This window comes from Barbus barbus (genome assembly GCF_936440315.1).
Source record: "Barbus barbus genome assembly, chromosome: 3".
Lineage (NCBI taxonomy): Eukaryota > Metazoa > Chordata > Actinopteri > Cypriniformes > Cyprinidae > Barbus > Barbus barbus.
The window spans coordinates 34,339,920-34,366,939 of NC_136731.1; the positions used below are offsets into that span (position 1 = coordinate 34,339,920).

The following is a 27,020-nucleotide window of genomic DNA, read 5'->3' on the forward strand; positions in this document are numbered from 1 at the left end:
CTGATTCTGTATGTTTCAGTAAAAAAGTGATAGTTATTGAGGGGGAAAAAGTAACATGATTTTAACAAATGATTTTAAAAATCTCTGAATAGCTGCACGTTGTCCTCTTGGTCAGGTAACAAAATGACCAAATGATGGTATCTTACCACAGTACCTTTTTGTTTTCAATTGTACTTTTTTTATTGTACTTTTTTATTGCTGTATACTGTACATCCCTCACACAGACACACATTTACCGTTATCCTCACCTTGTGTTAAGTTGGTGTCATCAAAAGTTTTTGTAATTTTTTGAACATGTTCTGCCCTTCTATTATTCTTATGGTTTCATTGTTGTGTGGTTAAAAGGATAGTTCACCTAAAAATGAAAATTGTGTCATTAATTACTCACCCTCATGACGTTCCAAACCTGTAAGACCTTCATTCTTAGTCAGAACACTATTTCATATTTTCGATGAAATCCGAGAGCTTTTTGACCCTCTATACACAGCAATGCAACTGAAAGGTTCAAGGCCAAGAAAGGAAGTGAAGACATTGTTAAAATAGTCCATGTGATATCAGTGGTTTAACCGTAATGTTATGAAGCTACAAGCATACTTTTTGTGCACAAAGAAAACTAAAATAATGACTCTATTCAACGATTTCTTCTCTTCTGGGTGATGAATGAAGGAACGACATGAGGGTGAGTAATTAATGACAGAATATTCATTTTTGGGTGAACTATCCCTTTAATAATAGTTTCTATTTTTCCTTGGAATAATGGTGGAAATATTATTATTTGTTTAGCCTCTTTAAGGTTTGAGACTTTTTTTAAATAATAATAATAATGATAATAATGTTGTATATAATGGTTGTGAATCTGTCTTGTTGTCATCATCTGACCAGTGTCCACCAAAATGGGCCCTTTCATTTTTTTATTTTAATTTTAGATTTAGTTATTTTATGCGTTTTTCTAATTTTTATTCTTTTTTAAAATATATGTTTTGCTTTAATTTTTTATTTGTATCTCTTTAGTTTTAGTAATTGTAATACTTATTTTATTTCGGTTTAGTTATATATACTCATAGTATCTTTCAAAGTTTTGATATCATTAATCCAATCCTAGGAAAATCCAGTGATTGTGAATCCAGCTAAACTTCATGTATCAGCCTGCAAACACAACTTTTCAGACACACTGATAATAAACCCTGTGGGCTGTTACACCTAGTGGAATGGTGTGAAGTCAGCCAATCAGATTAGAGCTTGCCAGATTGAGAAAGTGTGTGTTTCAGTTGTGTGTATGCACTGTGTCTCAGACGGTCAGTGAGTCTGTGGGTGGTTCGTAGGCAGGCTGTCTGAAGCCCAGACTACACGGTGGACACATACAGTATATGTGGTGTATGTGTTTATTTCAGTGTTATGTGTGTGTGTGGTTTGAGTGATCTGTAAATATATTTCAGGCTGACCACTGCACTGGATACACACTCATCGGTTTATTTGTGTTGATTGTTAGGAGCCTGTAAAGATCAGAACGGAGCTGATTTTCTCTTTGTGTGTGTGTTTGCGTGTGTTTGCAGGAGTTTGCGGTGTTGACTAAAGAGCTGAATGTATGTCGGGAGCAGCTGCTGGAGAGAGAAGAGGAGATTGCTGAGCTCAAGGCGGAGAGGAACAATACACGGGTCAGTAACTCCATAACCATAATCTGTGCGTGTGAAACAGACATCACATCCTCTTTATATCCCCTGCTTGTGTTTGTGGTTTTGTGTGTTTGTTTTTAATTAAATGTTTTGGCTGGGGTGCGATATCCCACTCTTACCATATACTGTATATAGACTAGTTTTCACAAGGGCTTTACCTCAGTAAATAGAGTCAGAAATACAGTGACATAAATGGATTTTCTGTAGCTAGTTACTAACCCTTAAATGCATCAAATTGAAATTTTAATTTACTTTGTTTCATTACAATTTACCTTTATATTACTATTGTGGTAGCAAAGTCAAATTTGTCCAGTGAACTGACTATTTTTCCTTGGAATAATGGTGGAAATATTCCGTTTTTGTAACCTCTTTAAAGTTTGAGACTTTTTAAAATAATAATAATAACTCCCGATTTCTCTCAAAATGGCAACACAAGAGCTGTCAGTCAAGACATGGGAAACATATTAACTGGAGTTACTTATTTGAAAAAGGAACTCTGATATTTCCTTCTAAATTAAAAAGTAACGTGTTGCTTTACTCGTTACTTAAAAAAGTAATCTGATTACGTAACTCACGTTACTTGTAATGCGTTACCCCCAACACTGCTCCTAAGACTGTTCTCTGGGAGTCAGTCATACTCTAGGAAATGTTCACTAGAGTAAAAAAAAGGGTAGTAATTAGCTCCTGTCTTCCAATTTACATTCTTAGTTTCTCTGTTTCTTTCCTGTGCCGTCTAGCTCCTGCTGGAGCATCTGGAGTGCCTGGTGTCTCGTCACGAGCGCTCTCTGAGGATGACTGTGGTGAAGAGGCAGGCTCAGTCTCCTGCTGGAGTCTCCAGTGAGGTGGAGGTACTCAAGGCCCTCAAGTCCCTGTTCGAACACCATAAAGCCCTGGACGAAAAGGTCAGCAGCCCTTCCCTACTCTCTCCTGTCTTACATTATGTCAGCATGATGATAAATCTGAATATCTGAAGTTTTCCGAACACAGCTGTTGTTTGAGTCCTGCTCATAATGAAAACAGTGGCCTAAAGCTCCAAAAATGACAAAAAGCACCATAAAAGTATCACAAAAGTAGCCCATATGACTCATGCACTGTATTTAAAGTCTTCTAAAGCTATACAAGAGCTTTGTGTGAAAGGAAATAACAAATTCTAAGTCATTATTGCTTCGATGCAAAAGTAGTTTCATTTGGTCCCTTCAAGACCCGAAAAACATAACCTATTAATTCAGTTTTAAGGCACAGCTATCAATACAGCAGGAAACCCTCTCGTATTGCACTCTATGAGTTCATTATGAAGTTTTTAAAGCTGATATCAGTGTTTGAAATGTCAGACATCTACAGAATTACTTCGTCTCTTCATAGAGGTGAGAATTTCTTTGGACAGGTTCTCCCTGTTGATTCATTGTCTATTGTTCTTCTCTCCCTCAGGTGCGTGAGAGATTGCGTGTGGCTTTAGAGAGAGTTGCTGTTCTAGAGGAAGAGCTGGAAGCGTCCACAAATGAGGTGAACATCATACTTTTGCAATATATTTTGTACCTCCTTTTCTCTCTGTATGTGGCACACTGGCCTTGCATTTGTTCGCTATACTTAGGTTCTGTCTTTACGGGATCAGATTAAAAGGAGAGAGCGGGGTTTGGACAATGGAAAAGAGGTGAGTCAGAACTATTTGGATATTGTTTTGAATCTTTTGAATCTTTTTTTTCCTCATGTTCCTCTGTTTTTCACACAGCGTCTCCCGAATGGCCCCTCCTCCATCTTGGATGATGGCGAGATTGACAGACAGAGAGAGGGAGAGATAGAGAGACAGAGAGCAGAGCTTTCACAGTTAAAAGAAAGACTGGCGCTCATGTGCAGACAGGTGAGTGTTGCGCTGCTGCCTATAGAGAGGGCATTTTAAGGAATCCTAGGCACACTCTCAACGAGGCAATTTGATTCAAAAGGAAGCCCAATTCTAGCCAAAGAGGGAATGCAGACCCATATTGCAGGGGTGTCCAACCTTCCTCAACATACCGGTCTGGAAGTTTCTAGGAATGCTGAAAACCCTTGATTTTTCTGGTTCAGGTGTGTTTAATTTGGGTTGGAGCTAAACTCTGCAGGAACGTGCAGGATTGGACACCCTTGCCTTAATCCACTGCAACAAGCTGAATAATGTAGTGAAAAATAAATTCAATTTCAAATTCATTAAATGCCACATATGTATATATATATATATATAGAGAGAGAGAGAGAGAGAGAGAGAGAGAGTTATTTAAGCTATTTTGCCTATATATGTACACTACTGTTCAAAAGTTTGGGGTTGATGTTTTTAATGGTTTTCATAGAAGTCTTTTATGCTCACCAAGACAGCATTTTGATACACACACTCACACAAAAATTAAATTAAATAAATAAATAAAAAATACTGTAACGACAGTAATATTCTGAAATATTACTAAAATAATAGTTATTTTAAATAATGTTTTTGATTACCTTAATCTGGCTAAAGTCATACTCAAAGTAAACACAAATCGATTTAAGACGTGGAGTATTCCTATTTTAGTCGCATTATCAGAGTGCAATACAGAGAAGTACACAGGACTTTTTGCTGCATTTTGCGACAGGATACACACAAAGCGGTGGTCAACTGTTTGACAGCAAAAAGATCATGGCTCTTAGAAATGCTCTCTGAGACATGCAAAAGTTTTCTTTCCATTTGGCGTCATCAAATTCCATTAAAACAACACTCTCTCTCGCCATTCCTTACTTTGTACTCTCAACCATTGCCTCTGATTTTGTCGCGGGGGCATGAACGAAATGTTGCCGAATGAAAGGGCAGAGGAGGCCTGTTCCTTGCGAATTTGTATCCGCCATTGCCTGTTTGCACATATTGCATGACAAATAATTAACTGCACTTGAAGCTTTCGTAAAATTAAAAATGAATATGTGTTCCCTATTCTGAAGTTTAACCATTTTTGTCAGTTGAGTCCTTGCTGAATAAAATATACATTTCTTTAAAAAACAAACACACACACACAAAAAACGTATTGACCCTAAACATTTGAATGGTAGTGTATGCGTGTTATGATATGTTAACCGCAGAGCTCCTGCCTGTATGCAGTGTCCAAATCAGTGACTTATGAGGTTTCATGATGGTTAGGATACTTCCTTAGAAGCAAGTTGGATTTTGAAACAGAGCTTATAAGTGTATGAGTGTGATGCATATAATGTTCACAGACACAGGATGGAAATACAGGACAGACGGGGTGGGAGAAGACCTACAGTATGACACACTCAAAGCTACTGACACATTTTGGATGAGAAGGTTCCAGTTAGCCTGGCATTCCTATGGTTGCCATAGAGATACAGAATGAGAGGAGATGCTGAGTGAAAGACTGTGTCACATTCTGGTGCCCTCTGGTGGATGTACGCAGCATCCCCAATTGCAAAAAAAGAAACGACAGAGGGAGAAATGGCTACTGGAATGCATCCAAGTTTCATTGGCTCGGTTTTGTGTTTGCATGCGTTCGTGCGCACATGTTAACGTCTGAGCCTTGTCTCCCATGCGCAGGTTGGAGAGATCGAGGAGCAACTCACTACCGCCAGGAGGGAATTAGCTAAATCTGAGGAAGCCAATCAGAAGCTTCAGAGAGACGTGAAAGAGGTGGGTCAGAGGTTAAGTTCTCATCGAGAGTACTTCAAAACAAAATCAAGAGCCCTATGTCACGCAACCATGGTTTTGCTGTCATCCCACCTCCTTTCCCATTTAGAAGGGTTTCCTGCCACGATGCAGTGATTAATTGCTGGTAAAATGCTCTAGTTGTTGATGGGTGTGCCTGTCAGCCAGAGGGAGATCAATCAAACTGCCAACAAAATAATCAGCTGTCTATCTGACATTCCTCATGGAAGAAGTCTAATTTTCTGTATAATAAAAGCACGCTGTATTCTCCTGCGGTAACACAAAGACTTGCCAACTTGGCAGCGGTGCCTGTTTCATGTCACCGACTCGCTACTTATGGAATTTTCCGGAATTGCCGGTAGCTACCGTGCTGGCTTGGCATCCTATTTACGTTGGATGCCTTGAGCCGATTTTTGCTTATAATCTGCTTCCACTGTCATAAAGTACAGTCTCGATAATGGCGAGTGAAGAGGTTTTTCCTCATTTCCCAAGATGCGTTGCCTTTCGCTCTTTTCGCTACGCTCGTCTTTCATCTCCTCGTCTTCCTCCCTCACAGCAATTATGTAATATTCCATACCAAAAGGGTTTCGCAATAACTGTTCATAGTCAGCTCCATTTGAAGTAAACAGTTACGGCGCTGTCTAGACAGACGCCCAACTGTAATAATGTTACCAAATAGTCTGATTGTGATCGTTTAGTGTGCATTTGTGCCTCTGCAATCAGTTAACCATATGCTGTTGTCTGTTATTCTTTTTGACGTTTTCTCTTTTATCTCCCGTTTTTCCACCCCCCCCAACCACAGGCACTGTGTCAAAGAGAGGACATGGAGGAAAGAATTACCACCTTAGAGCGCAGGTAAACTAGACCAGATCTCACAGCTGTTTTGTCATATGGTATGACCGCACCTTGGAGTGACACAGATAGAGTCACAGTTTTGATTTCTCAAGATCCTCACCGTGTGTGTTTTTGTCTGTAGGTACCTCAGTGCCCAGAGGGAGGCAACCTCTCTCCATGACATCAAAGACAAGCTGGAGAACGAGCTTGCCAGCAAAGAGTCTTTATACAGACAGGTACAAAAGAAAAATCATGTACAGACACACATGAAAGGTGTAACTATTGAAGGAACATTTAACAGCGTGTTCATCAACAGGAGTCTCTGGCGGTTATTCTCAGGGTATGGCGCCATTTGCGCCTGAACATTTTCTTTCTTTTTAATGAATTTTCAAGAAATCCTTCATATTTGGACACCTCAAAGTGCTATAACCACTATAGGCTCCTCCAATATTGGTCAACAAATAGGCTTTTGCTAACCACAGCATCAAACTAGCTTTACTGGGCTAAATAATTTAAATGTTATTTTTTTTTCATGGGGGAAAAAAAGCATAAACAGTAAAAACATGATATTTGTGTTTAGAAAAAAGCTGAATTCAATGATTTTAATTTAAAGGTTTGTATTAAATATACTTTGAAATAAAATTCAAATGTTGTGGGTTGGTAAGATTTTTAAATGGTTATAAACTAAGTGCTCTTATGCTCACCAAGGTTAAATTTATAAAAATATATATGACCAAAATATTATTACAATTGAAAATAAAATTCTATTTGAATATTTGTGAAAACCGTGCTACATTTTTTTCAGGATTTGTTGATGAATAGGAAGTTCAAAAAAACAGCTTTTATTTTTAACTAACGTAAAAGTCGTTACTGTCACCTTCAATCGAATTCATCCTTACTAAATACAAATTATTAATTTCATTCAAAAAAACTTGAAGGGTAGTCTTCATTTTTATTTAATTCTATCTAACCTATTAAAATGTAATGGTTATGAATGGGGACATGTAAACTGATTGATATTCTCATGAATAAAAAAAAAACTAACATTTTATTTTATTTTCACAGATGAATGTTTCTTGAAATTTATTTTCTACGTTTTGTCTTTCTATTTTTGCATCTGATTAAAGCTATTCATTCCAAATTTTTATATTTATACAAAGCCTTTTCCTGTCAAATCTTTTAAGTTAAACAAATCCCGCAATAGGAGATAGTGATATATTCACAGTAAATAGAGATGCACTGCAAATTTAGACATTCTTAGCAAAGGAACCACGTGACAGGATTATTGCTCCTAAATTAATTTTGTATTTAAATCTAAGTGAATTTATTTTGTTGTTTTAAGGGCTTGTGGGTTGAGGTCTGTAATTGTGGCTACAGGAATTTAGAATCTGTTTCCAAGCTTTGAGATGAAATGTCTGGACTCTTTGGTTTTACGTAACATATCTCTTTGCTGTTCATACATACTGATTTTTGTTCATAATTTTATTTCTTTATTATTTTCTTTTGGTTAATTTCTGACAAAAAGAAGTTCCATTGTGTTTACACCAGGTCTCCACCAAAAACAAAGCACTATTTTTCCTGAAGAGAATGTGCTCATTATGGTATTGTTTGGTATTGGTATTGTTAATTCGTTCTGTATTGTTTTGGCTTATTGTTCTGTCACTCAGAGTGAAGAGAAGAACAGGCAGCTCCAGGAGCGTCTAGATGATGCTAAACAGAAGCTGCAGCAAACCCTCCAGAGGGCCGAGACGTTGCCCGAGATCGAGGCTCAGCTCGCCCAGAGAGTGGCGGCACTCAACAAGGTGTGTGCTGTCAGGTTCAGATCTGTTTGAGGTGCTGTGCAATTAAGTCATTTCAAATTGAGAACAGGTTCAAACGATGTTAAAATTAATTTTATCCTTACTCTGATGTTTAGGCGGAGGAGCGTCATGGCAACTTTGAGGAGAGACTGAGACAGTTGGAGGCACAACTTGAAGAGAAAAATCAGGAGCTACAGAGGGTGACTCATCCTCTCATTTTTCATTTGTTCAGCATGTTACTCTCAAATATAGTGAAGTATTTTCACTTTGAATGGGTTTTTAGAGTAAAAGTCCTTGCACACTGAGAACAAAATTTGTGTATGTGTTTTTTCGTATTTATCATCCTAAATGCAGAAAATTGATCCCGATCCAATTTTTTTTTTATGACGGATGAAGGTTTCGGGGGCAGTGTGTACCGGTAAACGTGATTGACATGAGGTCGTATTTATTTTTTAGCGTGCAAAAATTTCAGATGTGAATTTCGGAGTGTGCAAAGACTTTAAAAAAACCTGATTATTCGAAAATGAAAATACAAATGCAGAAACATTGAGTATGAAATAAGTGTAAATATAATTTTTTGTTTGATTCACAAACGTTACATTATGAATTTCTCAGTGAGCTAACATCTGCAACCTGTAATTATTTTGAAATAAAAAAGTAAATGTGTTAAATATGTTGATTTTAAAATGCTTAATTATATTTTAAATATTGTAAATATTTAACATTTACTTGCATGTAAATATTTAAATATGTTAAAGTATATTTCAAATACAGGTAAAATAAAAAAACTCATCTGGTGCATCTGAAAACAATTTTACAGGTAGATGTATGAATACATATGAGCACATGTGGGGGAAAAAAAATCACGTTTTTTAAATAAAAAAAACAACATTTTTAGCATTTTACATTTTCATATTCTAAAAAACAAGTGGTTTATACAGTTGATTTATATTTAGAGTTGACTTCTAGCTTGTAAGAAACTGATCTAAGAAACAACCACATTTCTTGTAGTTTATCCCCATCTGGTGGGAGCAAAATATACTAATAAGAATCAAAATAGTCTTATTCTTGAATATGCTTAAAATCACACAGCATAATCTCTCATCAATGTCACATATCTTTCATTCACTGTTAGTCAAGTATATACTCAAAATTCATCATCCATCTTTCTCTTTCCGTGACTTTTCCCTCTCTTTTTCGCTCCCTTCCTTCAGGCGAGGCAGAGGGAGCGGATGAATGACGAACACAACAAGCGTCTCTCTGACACGGTGGACAAGCTTCTGTCAGAGTCCAATGAGAGACTGCAGCTGCACCTGAAGGAGAGAATGGCTGCCCTGGAGGAGAAGGTGTGACCCTCCACAATTTCAGATTTGAGTTCCTTGACAACGTTGCATACACATCCAGAAAACAGAAAAATAGCCTTGACATGTCACCACATCTTTGATGTTTGCCTCAAAAATCCAGATGTTGCCTCAATTATGTTTGCGTCTAATTGGAGTTCCAGTCTTCCTCTATGTGTCCTCCCTCATTATTTCAGCACAAAAGCAGGTGTTTCATGCTCAATGCGTTTCTCATCAGAGAATCCATGATAAATGGCTGAAACATAATTTGCCCTTAATGCCAGAAACAGAAGACTTGTTCCTGAAAACAGAAGACATGAGACTGGAGTGGTCTAGGAATGTGCCAAACCACATATTTTCAAAATCTACTAGTTGTAGGATGCCTGAACAACCACTGTAGTTAACTAATCAGTTTCGATGAAGTATAATTATGCTGTTTCTGGTTCCTCTGAGCGCAGTTGGATGTGTTTGTAAGAGGCCATTTATGAAAGGCATGTTCAAAAACAGACTGAAGAAGCGCAAGTCTCAAGATGCATTTTTAACAGTTAGGAAAGCTATTTTTTAATCCAACATACATAATGCTCAGGGATCTAAAGGTCATGTAAATATGAGGAAATTTCAAAAGCATGATTTCTAGGTCTAGAAAGTCATAGAAAAATAATCAAATATTGCCTATATTTTTTCTGCTTATAATTTTAAGTAATTAATTTTATTCATTGTTTTATAACTAATTATTATTACTGATTTCTTTAAGAATTAAAGGGATAGTTCACTCACAAATGAAAATTCTGTCATTAATTACTCACCCTCATGTCCTTCCTTAAGACCTTCGTTCATCTTCGGAAGACAGATTAAGATATTTTTGATGAAATCTGAGAGCTCTCTGACCCTCCATAGACAGCAACGCAACTACCACGTTCAAGGCCCAGAAAGGTAGTAAAGACATCATTAAAATAGTATATCAGAATAGTCCATGTGATGCACTGTGGCTTGTTTCGGTTGTGTCGGGGTACTCTCGTGAACACACATTGAAGTCAGACATAGAAGAGAAGAAATTATTGAAAAAAGTCTTTAGTTTTTTTTCTTCACGCACCAAAAAGTATTCTCGTAGCTTCATAAAATTACAGTTGAAGCACTGATGTCCCTCTGGTATTGCCTTGTAAACTAGCTAACGGCTGAACAAGGCACACTCAGATGGTGTGCTAATTTAAGCAAAACCATATCAAAACCAAAAATAAAAATGATTATAATCTAAACTAGCGAACCACACCTGACTAGTTGGTTGACTGATCAGGTATTTCTCCATTGTGACCCATCCTACCATGATACTAACCATGCCACTGTCATGGTTTTCCCATGACATAGGATTCCCAGGGAACACACAAGATTAATTTGGATAAAAAAAACCTTACAACTGAATGAATTTATGTGTAAGCATCTGGTGTAATGTGTTACAGAACGCTCTGTCTGAGGAACTCGCTAACATGAAGAAGATCCAAGATGATCTCTTAGCGAACAAGGTATTTTTCTCTTTAAACTATAATGCTATTGTAAAGAAAGGAAAGGAAATACAGGTCTGTTCAATTGACCTGTGTCCAGATGGCTACATTATCTGATACTAATATATTTTTCCTCCCAGGATCAACTAATTGCAGAGCTGGAGAGGCTTCAACTAGAGCTGGACCAGCTGAAAGGACGACCAGGTTCCTCTTACTCACGGTAAGACGCATAACATTTCTGCTGTCTTCTTTTAAAAGTCATTTATGTCAGTTTATGAAGTATGTGACTGCTTCATTCGTTCTTTATGCTGATGTTACCATGATAAGACATTCACAATCAATTTTACTTCAGTGTGTAACATTCAAAGTTTGGGTTCAGTAAGTTTTGTTTAATAATTAATACTATTTTACCAAAGGACCTTGAAAATGTATCAAAATCAGAAATGCATCAAATCAGCATATTATAATGATTTCTGAAGGATCATGTGACACTGAAAACAGCTGAAAATTCAGCTTTGCCATCAAAGGAATAAAATTACAGAATTAAATTATAGAAAGTAATTAATAGAAAAGTTATTTTAAATTCTAATAATATTTCACAATATTACTGTTTTTACTTTAACATTAAAATGATGAAAAAATGTACAAAATCTAACTGACCGCAAATTTATAAATAGTTTTTTTATTTCTGAGTTTAACTAAATACTTATTGAGGGAAAAACATAGGACAGGATGATTTTATCCATCAGGAATCATTTACATTGTGAAAAGTGGGCAAACACTAACCATAAATAGGGGCAGTTTTGATTTTGTGGCCTCTTGTGCATCTCTATTAGGTCTCTGCCAGGAAGTGCTCTGGAGCTGAGGTACTCCCAGGGAGGAGGGTCACTTCCTGCTGGCTCCACCACCCACTTAGATCATTATGGAAACACAGGTACAGGAAGCGTGGTCAGACGGACTCAACGTGGACGCTGGGGCGGGGCAAGGGAGGACACTAGCAAAGTGAGAACATCTTTGTATGAACCTGCTAATAAATTACTGAAAATGGCTTAACATGAAATTAAACTAGTCTCTTCTTATCTTTCTCATCTGTAGTACGGCGACTGGGACACCGGAGCTTTGCTGGGCACTGGGTTTGAGGGTGGCGTGGAGGACAGGTGTTCTGATGATGAAGAGGATCGTGAGACGCTCTTCGGATCGGAGCTGCTCTCGCCAAGCGGCCAGACAGATGTGCAGACTCTCGCTATCATGCTGCAGGAGCAGCTGGAGGCCATCAACAAAGAGATTAAGTGAGTTTACTCGAGACAGAGGAACCTTGAGACAGCTTTAAAAATAAACTTTAATTTAATGGGACAGACATATGTAATGGAGAGTGCTCAGAAAGGGAGGTTAATGGGAAAGAGCAGGAGAGACACTCGATTAGGAGAGTATATGGCAGGGAACCTCTGTGCATAAAATTATTTTCAAAATCAAGTAGTTGATGGGTGGCTTCATCTCAGTCTTAAGAAATACCTGCTAGTTTGAGTTCACCTCACCCCACCCGATTGGAAGTTTTACACACTACAATATATATAAATGTACATATATAAATATAATTAATGGTTTATCTATTTATGTAGTTTAAAATGTAATTTATTCCTGTGATGGCAAAGATGCTATTTTTTTGGTGAAAAAAAACGTGATTCTTCTGACATTCAAAAGAACAACATCTATTTGAAATAGAAATATTTACTGTTACTCTTGATCAGTTTAATGCACCCTTGCTAAATAAAAGTATTAATATCTTTCAAAAAAGAAAAAAAAATTACTAACCTCAAACTTGTGTATTTTTAGAACAGACTAGTTAGCACTGAATAACTAACTAGTAGATTGATGGATATTAACCAGCCTAAAATTTGGTTTATTTATCTTTGATTCATTCTCTCTGTCCTTCGAATTTTGGAAATATAAAAAGATTTTTATATAAAAATATATTATTTTAAAATATATTATAAATATAGATTTTTAAAATATTTAAAATATTTTGAGATTTCATTTAATTTTTTTCAATTCAAGGCTTGAAATTGGAGCCATAAATGTTTTTTTTTTCATATTTGTATTAATATTTAATGTTGTATGAGGGAATACAGCACTTGTGATTGATTCTTGTTGGATTTAAGTAGATTTAAGGTAAATTTATATTTTATGCTCTATTATTGGCACTGAAGAGCTCAAGTTTGCAAGTTTATATTTGTTACCATATGTGTATTCCCTAGGAACTTAAAATTATGAAAAATAAAATTTTGTTCAATAAAAATATGATAGCAATTTCCATTTAGGTGGTCTTTGAAAAGGTTTACACCTTTCGTACCAAGGACAATAACTACAAAGTTTCAATATTCGTTAGAACAAAGGGAAGTCCACAGCATAAGGATAAGCTATAAGGATAACAACACAGGGTAACAGTATCTTTGGATCACTTTCACTTTCAGCTGATGATCAATACATTTTTGACAGCCAACCAGAATCTATCTCAGGCATTTAAAATGGTAGATGACAAAACTGCAACGCAAGCTTGTAATAAGAACAGTATCGTCCATTGTTAATGCTAATATACTGTAGTTATATGTATAGTTATCTTTATAGATATCATTTCTGGTCTGAACACACCTTTAAAAAGTCTTGAATACCTACAGAAGCCTTTGTCTTACCCTCCCTTCATATTTTCTTCAGGCTGATTCAGGAAGAGAAGGAGAGCACAGAGCTTCGTGCTGAAGAAATCGAGAGCAGAGTCAGCAGCGTGGCTCTGGATGGCCCTCCAGTCCCTCCGACCTCTCTGGGACGGGACAGCACAGGCCGTGGCTTCATCCCCCCATCCCTCACATCCTCCACCCTGGCATCGCCCTCTCCACCCAGCTCCGGGCACTCCACTCCCCGCCTGCCCCACTCCCCAGCACGCGAGACAGACAGACAGGTAGGAGCGTGTGTGTGATTATTCACAAGCATTGCTATCACACACTGAATAAATGTGCAAACAGCTGACTCCATTCTGCCCCTCAGAACAACAAAGATGACGATAGGTCCCTGGCCCTTCTGGATTCCACTCCTCCTCCCACCCCCCGTGCACTGCGATTGGACAGGATGACACATACTCACCCTGGTGCAATGTTGGATGACAGTCGCGAGTTCCGCAGGTGCATTAAACGGCCCGGCCTGAAATCCATCTTTACATAGGACTGAGATTGCACTGTACAAAATGTCTTTCCCTTCAAACTTCAGTCTTTTTAAAGTGACATTTCCCTGTCTCTCTCTGTGGATTTCCAGCCTCTCCGCTGATGGCAGCAGCTCAAACAGTAGCCAGGACTCCCTCCACAAGGCCAGCAAAAAGAAAAGCATCAAGTCTTCCATCGGCCGGCTCTTTGGGAAGAAGGATAAGGTCCGAATGGGTCAGCCTGGACGTGAGTCAGCATCTCTAGGTGAGTCTAACTAAAATGCGTAAAGTGATAGTTCACCCAAAAATGAAAATTCTGTCATTAATTACTCTCCCTTGTATCGTTCCAAACCCGGAAGACCTTCGTTCATCTTCGGAACACAAATTAAGATATTTTTGACAGCAGATGGTGATTTTAATGATGTCCTTACTACCTTATCTTAATTTGTGTTCTGAAGATGAACAAAGGTCTTACGGGTTTGGAACAACATGAGGGTGAGCAATTAATGACAGAATTTTCATTTTTGGGTGAACTATTCCTTTTAAAACAAAAAACGTGCTTGACAACAAAATAAAAAATAGCACTGCTCAGAATCAGAGGAATATGTTTAAATTCTCTGGAAACGTTCCTTAAAGTTCCTAAGAAATTGCTGACTTGTTCCTAATGAAACCATTTGTTTGCTTGGGACATATCAAAGGGCTCATTTCCTTTTTAAATAATAAATAACCTTTATTTATGTCACAGTCATTCAACATGATTTTCTACATGCTAGTTGTTTCCTTTAGTGCTAGTGGGAAGGACATTCTCATTCTAGAGAGCATTTGATTTGACAAAAATCTGTGTAGTACAACACGAGTCATCACTATATTTGGTTCATTCTCCTGGAACAGAAAAACTTATGTTTTATATATGCAGTATGCACACTAGCATTTAAAATCTTGTGCTTGGTAAGATGTTTTTATGTTTTTGAAATAAGTCTCTTATGCTTTCCAAGGCTGCATTTATTTGATCAAAAAATATAGCAAACACAGTAAAATTGTGAAATATTATTACAATTTAAAATAGCTGTTTCCTATTTAAATAAATTAAGCTGTAATTTATTCCTGTGATGGCAAAGCTGAATTTCAGCATCATTACTCCAGTCTTGAGTGTCACATGATCCTTCAGAAATCATTTGAATATGCCGATTTGCTGCTCAAGAAACAGATGGTTTCTAAACAAGCCCTGTAAACTAAATCTGTAGTATGCAATTGATTACCAAATATTATTATATAACAATGTAAAAATGGTAATCATTGCGAATTTGCGGTATTGATAACTGCATCAGGATAAACAACATCTTAATGTTCCTTTAACGGGCAGTAAAGTGCTTAATATCCACTGTTCATTCAGTCCTGTTCATTTAACTGCCACCCGTAACCTCTCTGTGCCTCCTGTAGCCTCGACCCCTTCAGATGATCTGGGCTCTGTGGATCCCCTCGGACTCACTAAGATGGCCGGTCCGGTGGACAAGGACCGTCGCAGCAAGAAGAAGTAATGTTACTCTAACCAGTCTAGTGTAGTTTTTCTTCTTACTCTGTATCTCATTCTTTGTACTGAATACACTTCTCTCCATTTCTTTTAGGCATGAGCTTTTGGAGGAGGCATGCCGACAGGGGCTACCCTTTGCATCTTGGGATGGACCCACTGTTGTCTCCTGGCTGGAAGTATGACTCCATATCTGAGCGTTGCAATGGATAGAAAGGGGCTTGATTAGTTTTACATTGATATGTGCTATTATGTTTAAAAAATATGGCATTATTGTTTCAGACTATCTACTTACAGTCTCTGTAACATTGATGTCCTAAGAAAAGGCGCTTCCTGTTAGCACTTTTTTTTGTGCTTTCCTAAAGGTCACCTCTCTCTCTCTTTCAGCTGTGGGTGGGCATGCCGGCATGGTACGTTGCTGCCTGTCGTGCTAACGTGAAGAGTGGAGCCATAATGGCAAACCTGTCAGACACAGAAATCCAGAGAGAGATCGGCATCAGTAACCCTCTGCACCGGCTCAAACTGAGACTGGCCATTCAGGAGATGGTGTCCCTGACCAGCCCCTCGGCCCCGGCCAGCACACGCTCCGTACGCTCACACACGCTCACACAAACACTCACATACACTCACATATGCTAAATGCACCATAAAAAAAGAGGATTCTTTGGGGTCCAAAAACTGAGATAAATTAAAATACCTCTGTTTATCGTTTTACTTAATTTAGTTTTATTACACATTATATTATCAGCAAAATAATTTAAGTGAAAAGTTCAAATGAAAATGAACATACACTACCGTTCAAATGTTTGGGGTCAGTAAGATTTTTAAATGGTTTTGAAAGAAGTCTCTTATGCTCACCAAGGCTGCATTTACATATTTGATCAAAAATACAGTAAAAACAGTAATACTGTGAAATATTATTTTAGAATAACTGTTTTTATTATAATATATTAAAGAGTTAAAAATAGTAACATTTATTTGAAACACTTTTTTATAAGAATGTAAAAGTCCTTGCTGTCTTGCCTGTTTAATACGTCCTTTGCTGAATGAAAGTATATTCATTTCTTTAAAAAAGAAAAATACTATAAAAATACCTCAAGACTTTTTAAAGGTAGTGTATGTAATGTTTCTTACAGCAGCATTTGAGCTGTATGAACTCATATTCTCCAACTTGATTACAGAATGGTCAAAAAGTCACATGATCAGTATTACATATTTACTTTATTTGTAATTAGTGGCCTAGAAAGAGTACAGCATCGTGAATATTTTTTATTCATTTTATATAATAAAATTACTTTGTTGTTCTTATTAAACATTAGAGTCTGAATTCCTGATTTTCAGTGTGATCATAGACATTTTCACCCTACCCAACATAATACTAATAAACAGTAATCCTGATTGTATGTGTTGTTTTCTTTTCTTACCACAGTCAACCAGTAACGTGTGGATGACCCACGCTGAGATGGAGTCCCTGACCGCAGCAACCAAACCAGTTAGTAGCCACACTTTTTGCATTCTGTCAGTACTTGTTGATGCCTGACTAGATCACTAGCTTGGGAAAAGAACATGTAACAGATCCAAATAATGTGTGTTGAAGCCATTAACTACTCGGAATACATTTAAAGAATGCATATTGACACAAAACCTCTTACCCACCAATGACTGCACTCGTTCTGACCGTGTTTGATGTGATACTGTATTGGAACCGATATTCATTTTGTGAATATATCTGTATTAATCAGACTGTCCTGCCCCCCCGCCCCCCCAGTTTAAAAAAAAAATACATTTCAACTCGCTAAAATAAAGACCAGGAGTGTTGGATTCTAAAGTGTTCTGTCCCCTAGTGGACAGTATGAGAGGCGACACGAGGAGAGAGTGGAGTGATCGGACATGTGTTGATGTGTCTCTCTCTTTCTCTCTCTCCCTCTGTGTGTCTGGCTAGACTGTAGCGTTGAACATCCTCAACTTTCCCTCTTTTTTCTGTTTCAGTGTGAACTGCTTCCAACTAATGACCCGGTCACTAACAAACTGTTCCTCCCTTTGTACCTCTCTTCCTGCTTTCCCTCTTCATTCTTCTTTCCTCTTCCTGTCCATCGATGTGTCTTTCCTGCTGCCCCTCTGCTGCGTTCCTTATCTCCTCTTCCTCACCTCTCTCTTATCATGCTATCACCTCCGCACACAAGGAGCTGAAAGAGATTAGCTGGGATCAGGTGAGTAACGTCAATACGTCCATTAAACACTTTCAAACTGTTGGTGCCATCAGATAGTTAAGACTAAATGATCTTTAAGAGTAAATGAAGTGTGTATTCGGATCAAAATCACATAGAATCACTTAACTGCTGTTTCCTTTTTGATAATTGGAAGGTAGGTCAGAGATTTAGCCTCAACAATGTATCTAAAATCTCCTTTAAATTTCAGATTTAAAATGTTTGATTTTCCAAATTTTAAACAAATATTCAATAATAAATAAAATCAATGAAATGTTAAAATAACTGTTATAATTGTAATAATTGTTGTTAATGTATTGTTTACAATTTTACATTCAAAATAATGTTTATTTAAAATTTAATATATACATTTTCTATTAAATATTAATCTTAGTTTAGATATGTTAAATGTTTTCTTTTCCAATAGCTGTAATAGCAATATATACTATTATAATGTTTATTAGCTTATATGTGTGTGTGTATATATATATATATATATATATATATATATATATTCCTTTATTTCAGTCACGCAAAATGATTTTAATATTTTTAGTTTTAGCTTTTGTTAACAATAACAACACTGTTTTATGCTAGGCGAGTAGGCGTAAAGATTTATGAACTTATGATAAAAAAGAAAGATATAGTGCTGATCCAATAAGGCAAGTGACTGGCCCAGAACTTTATTTTTAAGCCCTAAAGTTTGGATTTGTAAGCATCAAATACACATTGTAATGAATGAACTGGAATACAGTTGTGATAGAAAACATGTTTTTTTTTTTTTGGCCCTCCTTTGTGGTAGATCCTGGCTTATGGAGATATGAACCATGAGTGGGTGGGCAATGATTGGCTGCCCAGTCTGGGTTTGCCCCAGTACAGAAGCTACTTCATGGAGTCACTGGTGGACGCCCGCATGTTGGACCATCTGACCAAGAAAGAGCTGCGTGGGCAGCTGAAAATGGTGGACAGTTTCCACAGGTATTTTCTGCCTCCCTCTCCCCATCTGTTAAATGCTGCCACACGCTTCATTATTCTTTCTCTTTATCATTCCTAATCTCATTCCATCTAATGCCAATCAGTTATTCTGATGGTGCAGGTGTGTGTCTTAGGGCCTTTCCTAGTCTCAAATGTGCCTGGGGTCAGCTCTTGTAACAGTTTGTCAGGGTAGCATATCCTAATGAATTTAGATAGCCCCGCGACCTCTCTCTTGATCCTTGTGACCTTTTGACCCCACAGGGTGAGCCTGCATTATGGCATCATGTGCCTGAAGCGCCTCAATTATGACCGCAAGGAGCTGGAGAGGAGGAGAGATGAGAGCCAGCACCAGAATAAAGGTTTTCTTTTTGAATCTTTTCCTTCGTCTCTTTTTCTTACTTGCTTATCTTTGCTAACAGAGATGCCTAACACTGACAAGGCTACAGTGTCATTTTAGGGGTCTTGTCCAAGCTGCATATGATGCTGGTCCCTTGCATGGCATGTTGGTGCCAGTAACACACCATTAACACTATTGTAGCTTGCAAATATTAATTAAATATATATTTTTTGTAATATACTACGGTACTGTTTAGGGATGTAACAGTGCACCCCGATCCAGTTAAAAATCGATACAAATATGATTCAAATAAGATGTTAAACAAATCGCAGAGAGTGAATTTGATTTTGTTTCGTTCATATGTTTTGTGTGGTGTAGTTTCAAGTGTAGTGTAGGATCAAGCAAAAGGCAGACCTTTCTGTTTTTGCTTCAAATTTCAAAATTATACAGTCTAATTTAGATAAAAAACTATGTATGCTGCATGTATGAAGCATCTCTGTTTGTACTGTGATCAAAATACAGTGGTTGCCTCTGATTTTCAATGGAAAGAGCACAGGCAAAGACTTTGAGTTTGTTTATATGAAGAGATTTTTTTTGTATTATTTATTTGTTTGATGGGATTTGTTTTAAAATATAAATTCTAAAATGGATAGTTACAGTCCTTGATTCTGATTGGTTGAGCCATATTGGAAGCTGTACTCTACAAACATACACATGCTTGTTTCTGCATCTTTGTGTTGCATGCTTGGCAACTACTTTGTTGCAACCACAACTGTTTCTGAATTGTTTGACGGAAGAATGTTTTTATCAATATTACATTTTATTAGCTTTGTTTTATTTTGCTATGTATATGGAATAACCATTTTATAAAGGCAATATGCCCCATGAAGCCATGGTTTACAGTGAATTTATAACAGTTCACAAGTCGCAAAAATAACTGTGCCTTTTCAGCACCAATTTCCCACTTAGTAAATGAAGAAGAAGAAGAAGAAGTTTTATTTATGTAGCGCCTTTCCATTGCTCAAGGTCACTTTACATAGTGCTATACAAAACATTTACATACCCAAAAGACAATACAAACATACAGGCCAAATAAAGCCACATTATCCAAAATGCGTCTTGAAGGTAGACAAAGAAGATAAGTTATGAAGTGTAAGGGAAAGCGAATTCCATAATTTCGAAGCGTTGAAACTGAATGACCTACCACCTACAGTGGACAGCCGATAACGAGGAATGGACAAAAGATCTGAGGGGCCGGAGTGGAGAGTAGGAGTACAGTAGGTCAGACAGATATGGAGGTGCAAGACCATTTAATGCCTTAAATGTTAGAAGTAATCTCTTAAAATGTATACGAGATGCCACAGGTAGCCAGTGAAGATCATGCAGTAGAGTAATATGAGCAGAACGCCTGGTGAAGGTAAGAAGTTGTGCTGCGGAGGTTATTACATACTGTAACCTTGCAATAAGTTTTTTAGGCAGACCAAGAAATAGAGCATTAATGCATGAATTAAGATTTCAGCATCAGCTAGTCTTGCTAAATCTTGACAGTAGTTTTAACGTTTTTGCCCTGGCGCTGTTATGAAAGCTTAATCAAATAAATCCTGTTGTTTTGCACTTTCTGTTCATCAAATAGTCGTGAAAAAAATGTATCACAGTTTCCACAAAATTATTAAGAAGCACAGTTGTTTTCAGAAGCTGTTGGCATCTGAAAATTCAGCTTTGCCATCACAGAAATAAATTACATTTTAGAACATATTAAGCTAGAAATCAGTTATTTTGAATTTTAATAATATTTCACAATATTAGCATTTGTACTGTATTTTTGGTCAAATAAGTGCAGCCTTGGTGAGAATAAGAGACTATAAAAATCTTTCTCGACTCCAAACTTTTGATTGCTAGTGTACTTTTTTCTTCGTTCCTTTAACTAGTTAATCCAGGAAGGCTGTCCTTCAAAACTTTTGCATTCTGAGTTATACTGATCCACTAGCTCAACCAGTATTAAACCAGCATAAACCAGTCTGCGTGATCATGGAAGTCCGAGTTGGTCTTTCATGACATTTTCTGGTGCTTTTCCAAGTTTTGGATTTTCTCATGTTAATCTTTGCTTTGCATCATCAATCAATTCACACAACAGAACAGTCTGATAAACAAAATGCACAAAAGGGAAAAAGCAACAACTGTACATCACTTGTGGAATGTACAGTTCATCAAAACATCGGACAATGAATGAGAATATGGCAGAGAGAGAGAGAGGAAGGGTGTTTACACAGAATGCATTTGTTAATAATAACATACATTACCAGCAATGACGTCTGGAAAGCTTTGAGCGGCCCATCCTTCCATTATGCACAGGATTCAATGGCACAACAGAGATTTCACATTTGAAGAGTCAACTGATCAAAGCACAATGCACAGATCGCATTATTAATCTCACAAGTTGTGAGTTGTTTTAAAGGTGCAGTTACCGCCTCGTTCAGTACCTTGATTAGAAACAGATGCCTTCGCTGATCTAGAAGTGATTCATCGCGTAGCAACACAGATGCCTTCATGCCATTTGAGACGATGTTAAGCATGAGTGAATAGCTTTTCATGCACACATATCTCTGCTCACTGTAGTGCAGGGATACTTTTGTGAGCATTGCTACATGCAAAGTGAGTCTTTAAAAATACTAATAATTTAAAAGAGTTACATGTAATCTTTAGTAAATGTCAAAATTAATTTCCATTTTTCATGCTGTACAATACTGCAATGTTTTGATGCCTACATGTACCTGCTGTATTCCAAACAATTGTTTGTAGTGTTTTATTTTTTATAGATAAAGTAGAGTTTTAATGTTAGACATTTATCAGTTATTGGCATTTCATTATTTTAAAATCAACTACGGTACCTGAAAACACACTAAAACAGTCAATACCCAGATCTATTGGATATTTCTGCATGATTAACTGTGGTTACTAAGACATGTAACCAAGGGTTATTTTGGCTATATATTATAATAGCTTTTATTAATATTTGGAATTTGCTTTTATTATTATATTTTAATTTTAGTAATTTTGTTGTCAATTTTATTCATTTTTAAATATTTCTATTTAGCTTTATTTTTATTTCCATTTTAGTCTTTGCAATTTAAGCACTTTAACTTCAACTTATTTTATTTCAATAGTTTACCAAGGCAAAACATTTCAAATGTTTTCTTAGTTTAAGTTTTTAATCTAAAACTTTCTTTCTTTCTTAACTGTAGCAATACTGGCTAAATCAGGCCCCTAGTTCATGGCATGTTGCCATCAATAGCTTTTCCACCCTTTACAGACAGTGATGTATAGAATATGCAGTTATCTGAAGCTGTGAGGGTGTTTTAATATAGTCACCATTATATTAAATGACTCGGTAGGAACGGTTTGACTGTTTTCCATGATTGCATTCCTTCCTTTGAACTTTGGTTTGGAGAAGCTGAATCAACAAAACAAATGCAAAGCCCTTGCAATCCCCTGGAAATACAAAACAGAGACAAAGGCTTTGTCTGAAACAAAAACACATGTGTCCAAATGTTGCATTGGCCATAAGAGGTCCATCTGAAAGATCAGGAGCAAATGAAACAAAAGATGAAATCCAGAGGCATCACCCAAGATGGAAATCAATGATTATCCAGCGATAATGATCAGTGGTTAACACCCTCCTGGAATTCTATTCATAGTCCAGCCCTTGTGTTTCCTGTCTAGATGTGATGGTGTGGTCAAACGAGCGTGTGATGTGCTGGGTGCAGTCTATTGGCTTGAAGGAGTATGCAGATAACCTGACTGAGAGCGGTGTGCATGGTGCCCTGCTCGCCCTAGACGACACCTTTGATTACACTGACCTCGCCCTGCTCCTGCAGATACCCAATCAGAACACACAGGTACAATGACAACACTCCTCACAAATATATATTTGTGTTGTACACACTTTCAAACATGACCAGTGTTGGGGAGTAACTTGCTACATGTAACGGCAATTTAATCACAAAATAAACGTAACTAATCAGTTACTGAGAAAAAATTTATAATTAAATTACAGTCACTTATGAAAATGTTAACGATTACATAGGAGGTTACATCTGAATTCGTTCACACACACACACACACACATACAGATTTAACTGATTTCTTTCATAAATTGCATTGACTGCGCTATGAGGCATCAATGTTTAAGGAGTTTAGGACACCCAATACGTCACATGCTTATTAGACAAATGTTTTATTTCCTATTTGGGTTTATGTGTATATTTTAAGATTTAACTTAAAAAAAAAAAAGAGGAGCCAAAGTCTGATTTTGTGGTGTCTGTGCATTAAAATTTAATTATTATAATCTTAATTTTGAAGTCTGACAATAATCAGTGTTACCCCGCCTGCTTTAAATGTTTGAAAATGATTTGCAGTTGAAAACATTAGAAATTTAGAAAGGTAATCAAAAAGTAATCAAATGTAATCAGTTACATTACTTTAATGAAGTAAAGTAATTACATGTTAAATTACTTTTACTTGTAATCTGTAACCTATTACATTTCCAAAGTAAAAACCTATATTCTAATGCATTCAATTAGATTTATATTTATCTGTTTGGCAGATGCTTTTATCTAAAGCGAATTACAGATGAGGAATACAAAAAAACAAGGAGGCAATAAACACAAGTTTCAGACATTGTTTCAAAGCTAGAACATTATTAAAGCATAGATGAAATTATTTATTAATTTATTTTCAGCAGGATGCAGTTCGTGCAAGTGCTCATCGAAGAGATGAGTTTACAGCTGTTTCTTTAATATTGTCAGGGATAATGATTCAATTCATTATCCCAGTAAATGGAATTTAATACAGATCATGTATAAAAATAAATAGAAAAATAAATTAGTTTTTTGGAATTTGTTTTCATTCAAACGCGACCTGTCACATATGAATGCACCACAATGTCCACGTTTTAATGCAAATTTAAGATGGAAAATGCGCATACAAAAACGTATTTGTTCAAGGTGAATAAATGTTATTTGATAAGAAAACATAAATTCTTACATGCACATCAAGTTGTGATTTTTTTTTTTTCTTTTGAACTTTCCTCACAAATTGTTTCTGTAATATTCCAATTTACTCATAAAGGAAATTTACTCATAAAATAAATATTTATATGTACAGGCAGTCTATTTATACCGTAGATGCATTTTTATTGCATGAAAACCCTGTTGATTCATCAAGTCTCCAAACAATAAGAGCTTTATAGATGAAAGCAGCACCTACTCATTACTCCTGACCGGACTGGGTTGATTACATGTAAATTATGTTTATTCCACATCCAGGCACGACAACTGCTGGAGAAAGAATACAACTCTCTCATCGCCATGGGAACAGAGAGGAGGCCAGACGAGGTGAGCACCATGGGACATGAACACAGCTGGATGTTGATCATCCTTTACCTCCCACCACTGAAATACATACTCTAGTATAATGACAGGACTTTCAACAGTCAGATGCATTTTGATGACATGATTGATAGTTGAGTTCAGAATTAGTCTCGCTAATATCGATTCTGATGTTTTTCCTCTGTTCCCGTGTCCTTTAGGATGGCACTAAGACGTTCACCCGCTCCCCTTCATGGAGGAAGATGTTCCGGGAGAAAGATCTGAGAGGAGTGACCTCTGACTCCTCAGAGACCTTGCCTGCTAACTTCCGTGCCTCAGCCATCTCTACCCCCTCAGTCACCCTGAGGAAGGTCCAGAGCGATGGTGAGCCACTTTTTTCATTTTAATAATCCTATTATAGTTTTTTTTTTACAGTTTCTAGCTTCATGCACTGAAACCAGCTACATCTTATTGTTTTGATAGTATTTTAGGAATATATTCCAGTATAATATTGCAGTCGAAATGTAGCAAATTGCTGTCTTATTCGGTTGTATGAGTTTTGTGGTGATTTATGTCTGAGTGAGAAAGAAATTCATGTAAACTGAAAGTATTTTGTGCCAAAGCAATGGAGACTGCTATTGTGCTCACTGTGTGAAGAATTTTGAAAAAGTGATCTAAGTACTGAGAAATGGTTTCTAGCTATTTTTTTGCTAGCAAAATGTAATGCGTTTATTTCACAAGCAAGTAGTCAGAGAGAAAGAAGGCAATGGGATCAGGAAATGGCACAGGCCACTTGTATGCTAAGTGGCTGTTTTGAACTCATTTTTGCCAAATTTCCATGCTCTTTCGGCTTGACAGATTTTTGAATGGCACGCTGTATAATATAAGATCCATTGACAAAGCAAATATACAAAACTAGATACCGGTAAGATGTGGAGATATTTTCAGTTGTACTACTGCATGAATTTTAATTGCTTTGTGTGTGAAATATTGCATACTAACATACATAATACAGCATACACGTGACCAGTTAGCAGACATACAGTGCGTTATACTATAGGACATACCATAATTCAGATAAGAAATGATAAATAAGAGGAAAGACTAATGGAAAGATTAGACCTAAAGACCCAAAGATAAGCGAGGCTTTGTGGAAATCCCCGCAATTAGGTCTGAAATAAATTTATGACAGAGGGATATTGTGTTAGTTTTCAGATGAACGTTGTAAGAAGATTGTTTCCTTATGAGAAAGTGGTGCCGAAGCTGTATAATGCTGTTTAGAAATACATTTTACAACTACATCTCTCACTTATCTGTTTCTTCAGCATCTCCAAGGGCAGAGTCTGGCTCAGTGAGGACCTACTCCTGTTGAGGGACTGCAAAGGTCAGACATGACTACCTAGCTTTTTTTTCAATTACATAGATATATTATTGTACACAATTTGAAAAAAATAAATATATATAAAGGCAAAAAAATCACTTGCTCTAGCCTACCAGACTTTCTAAATCTAGAAATTTTTTTGGAACCGAACAGGATAAAGAGAAAAGTATGTCATGAAAGTATTTAATGATCATGTGTGGGCAGGGCCTCCAAGATTTGCGGTACACCACTACCAATGATTACCCTCTGCTGATGCCTGTAAATACCAAATCATGAAAATGTGCTCATTTATGAGTTTGACTGAAGCACTTTTAGCATTCTGTTGGGTTTCTTTGGGTTGCTGTAACGGAGTAGACACCTCCGTGTTTTGTCGCTAAACTTGTTTTGGAAAGGATGTTGCTTTTCATGTTTTTATTGAGATTCATCATGCGCTTTGTGAATCATTATCAGGCCCACATGGAATCTGTGGAATCATGGAGTCCTTCTCACACAAACACCCCTCGTTTGTTCATTTATGATAATAAATCCAGCTGTAATACTTTCAGCTCATTTAACAGGTTTACCTAGTTTAAAATGCTTAATTTTGCCTAAATTCAGATCAGAAAAAATAAAAAACAGTCTGCGGATTCCATCTGTATGGAAGCCCATTTTCACCACGCAGGAAAAATAATAATGCATCGCTGAATTTTATTTGTGAAATAAAAAATCATAATTACGACATCAAATGTAATAATTATGAGATTAAAATATCAAGCTGAAATGTTTTGATTGAACTCACTTTTTTCAGGTTGACATACTAAGTCAAAATTGAGACAAGTCATTAAGTGACATGAAAAAATAAATATTGTCATATTTTACTAATAAGTTCTACTTTTTGTGTATATTACGACAGAGTGTCATCATTTTAACTTTTTATTTCATAATTATGCCTCAGTGTAATAGTGTAATATTGACTTTTTATCTCAATTTTTACATAATTGTGTATTTATCTCAGTTACGACATGATTTTTTTTCTTATGAGGTGGAAATTGGCTTCCATAAATCAGACTTTATTGATGCTTTGTTGATGAAGGTCAGTACACGAAACGGTGACCATGTGTCGTAATTCTGTCTCTCGCACACAGGAGGCGCCGTTGTCAGAGAGCTGGAACCGGCTTTACATTTCATTCACGGGGAGGAGGGGGGATAAGCAGAAAAAAAGCAATGAATATATACATTTATAAATATAACTCTACT

General features: G+C 36.7%; 1 protein-coding gene across 1 annotated transcript in view; it reads left to right on the forward strand.

Moving 5' to 3' along the window:
* Positions 1 to 25,775, forward strand: part of LOC306847989 (liprin-alpha-3-like) — a gene marked incomplete at both ends in the record, with an annotated part of 32,399 nt that extends 6,624 nt beyond the window's left edge. The window contains 29 exons of the mRNA XM_079382279.1: positions 1,554 to 1,655; positions 2,411 to 2,575; positions 3,102 to 3,176; positions 3,265 to 3,324; positions 3,403 to 3,531; positions 5,221 to 5,313; positions 6,131 to 6,183; positions 6,305 to 6,398; positions 7,830 to 7,964; positions 8,078 to 8,161; positions 9,176 to 9,307; positions 10,759 to 10,821; positions 10,941 to 11,020; positions 11,637 to 11,802; positions 11,896 to 12,089; positions 13,513 to 13,753; positions 13,840 to 13,973; positions 14,104 to 14,255; positions 15,431 to 15,524; positions 15,616 to 15,697; positions 15,906 to 16,106; positions 16,948 to 17,010; positions 17,702 to 17,728; positions 18,528 to 18,703; positions 18,962 to 19,059; positions 22,758 to 22,933; positions 24,362 to 24,430; positions 24,625 to 24,787; positions 25,729 to 25,775. Coding sequence (XP_079238405.1) covers positions 1,554 to 1,655; positions 2,411 to 2,575; positions 3,102 to 3,176; positions 3,265 to 3,324; positions 3,403 to 3,531; positions 5,221 to 5,313; positions 6,131 to 6,183; positions 6,305 to 6,398; positions 7,830 to 7,964; positions 8,078 to 8,161; positions 9,176 to 9,307; positions 10,759 to 10,821; positions 10,941 to 11,020; positions 11,637 to 11,802; positions 11,896 to 12,089; positions 13,513 to 13,753; positions 13,840 to 13,973; positions 14,104 to 14,255; positions 15,431 to 15,524; positions 15,616 to 15,697; positions 15,906 to 16,106; positions 16,948 to 17,010; positions 17,702 to 17,728; positions 18,528 to 18,703; positions 18,962 to 19,059; positions 22,758 to 22,933; positions 24,362 to 24,430; positions 24,625 to 24,787; positions 25,729 to 25,775 — 3,348 coding nt within the window. The remainder of the gene's footprint in view (positions 1 to 1,553; positions 1,656 to 2,410; positions 2,576 to 3,101; positions 3,177 to 3,264; positions 3,325 to 3,402; positions 3,532 to 5,220; positions 5,314 to 6,130; positions 6,184 to 6,304; positions 6,399 to 7,829; positions 7,965 to 8,077; positions 8,162 to 9,175; positions 9,308 to 10,758; positions 10,822 to 10,940; positions 11,021 to 11,636; positions 11,803 to 11,895; positions 12,090 to 13,512; positions 13,754 to 13,839; positions 13,974 to 14,103; positions 14,256 to 15,430; positions 15,525 to 15,615; positions 15,698 to 15,905; positions 16,107 to 16,947; positions 17,011 to 17,701; positions 17,729 to 18,527; positions 18,704 to 18,961; positions 19,060 to 22,757; positions 22,934 to 24,361; positions 24,431 to 24,624; positions 24,788 to 25,728) is intronic.
* Between the last annotated feature and the right edge of the window lie 1,245 nt (positions 25,776 to 27,020).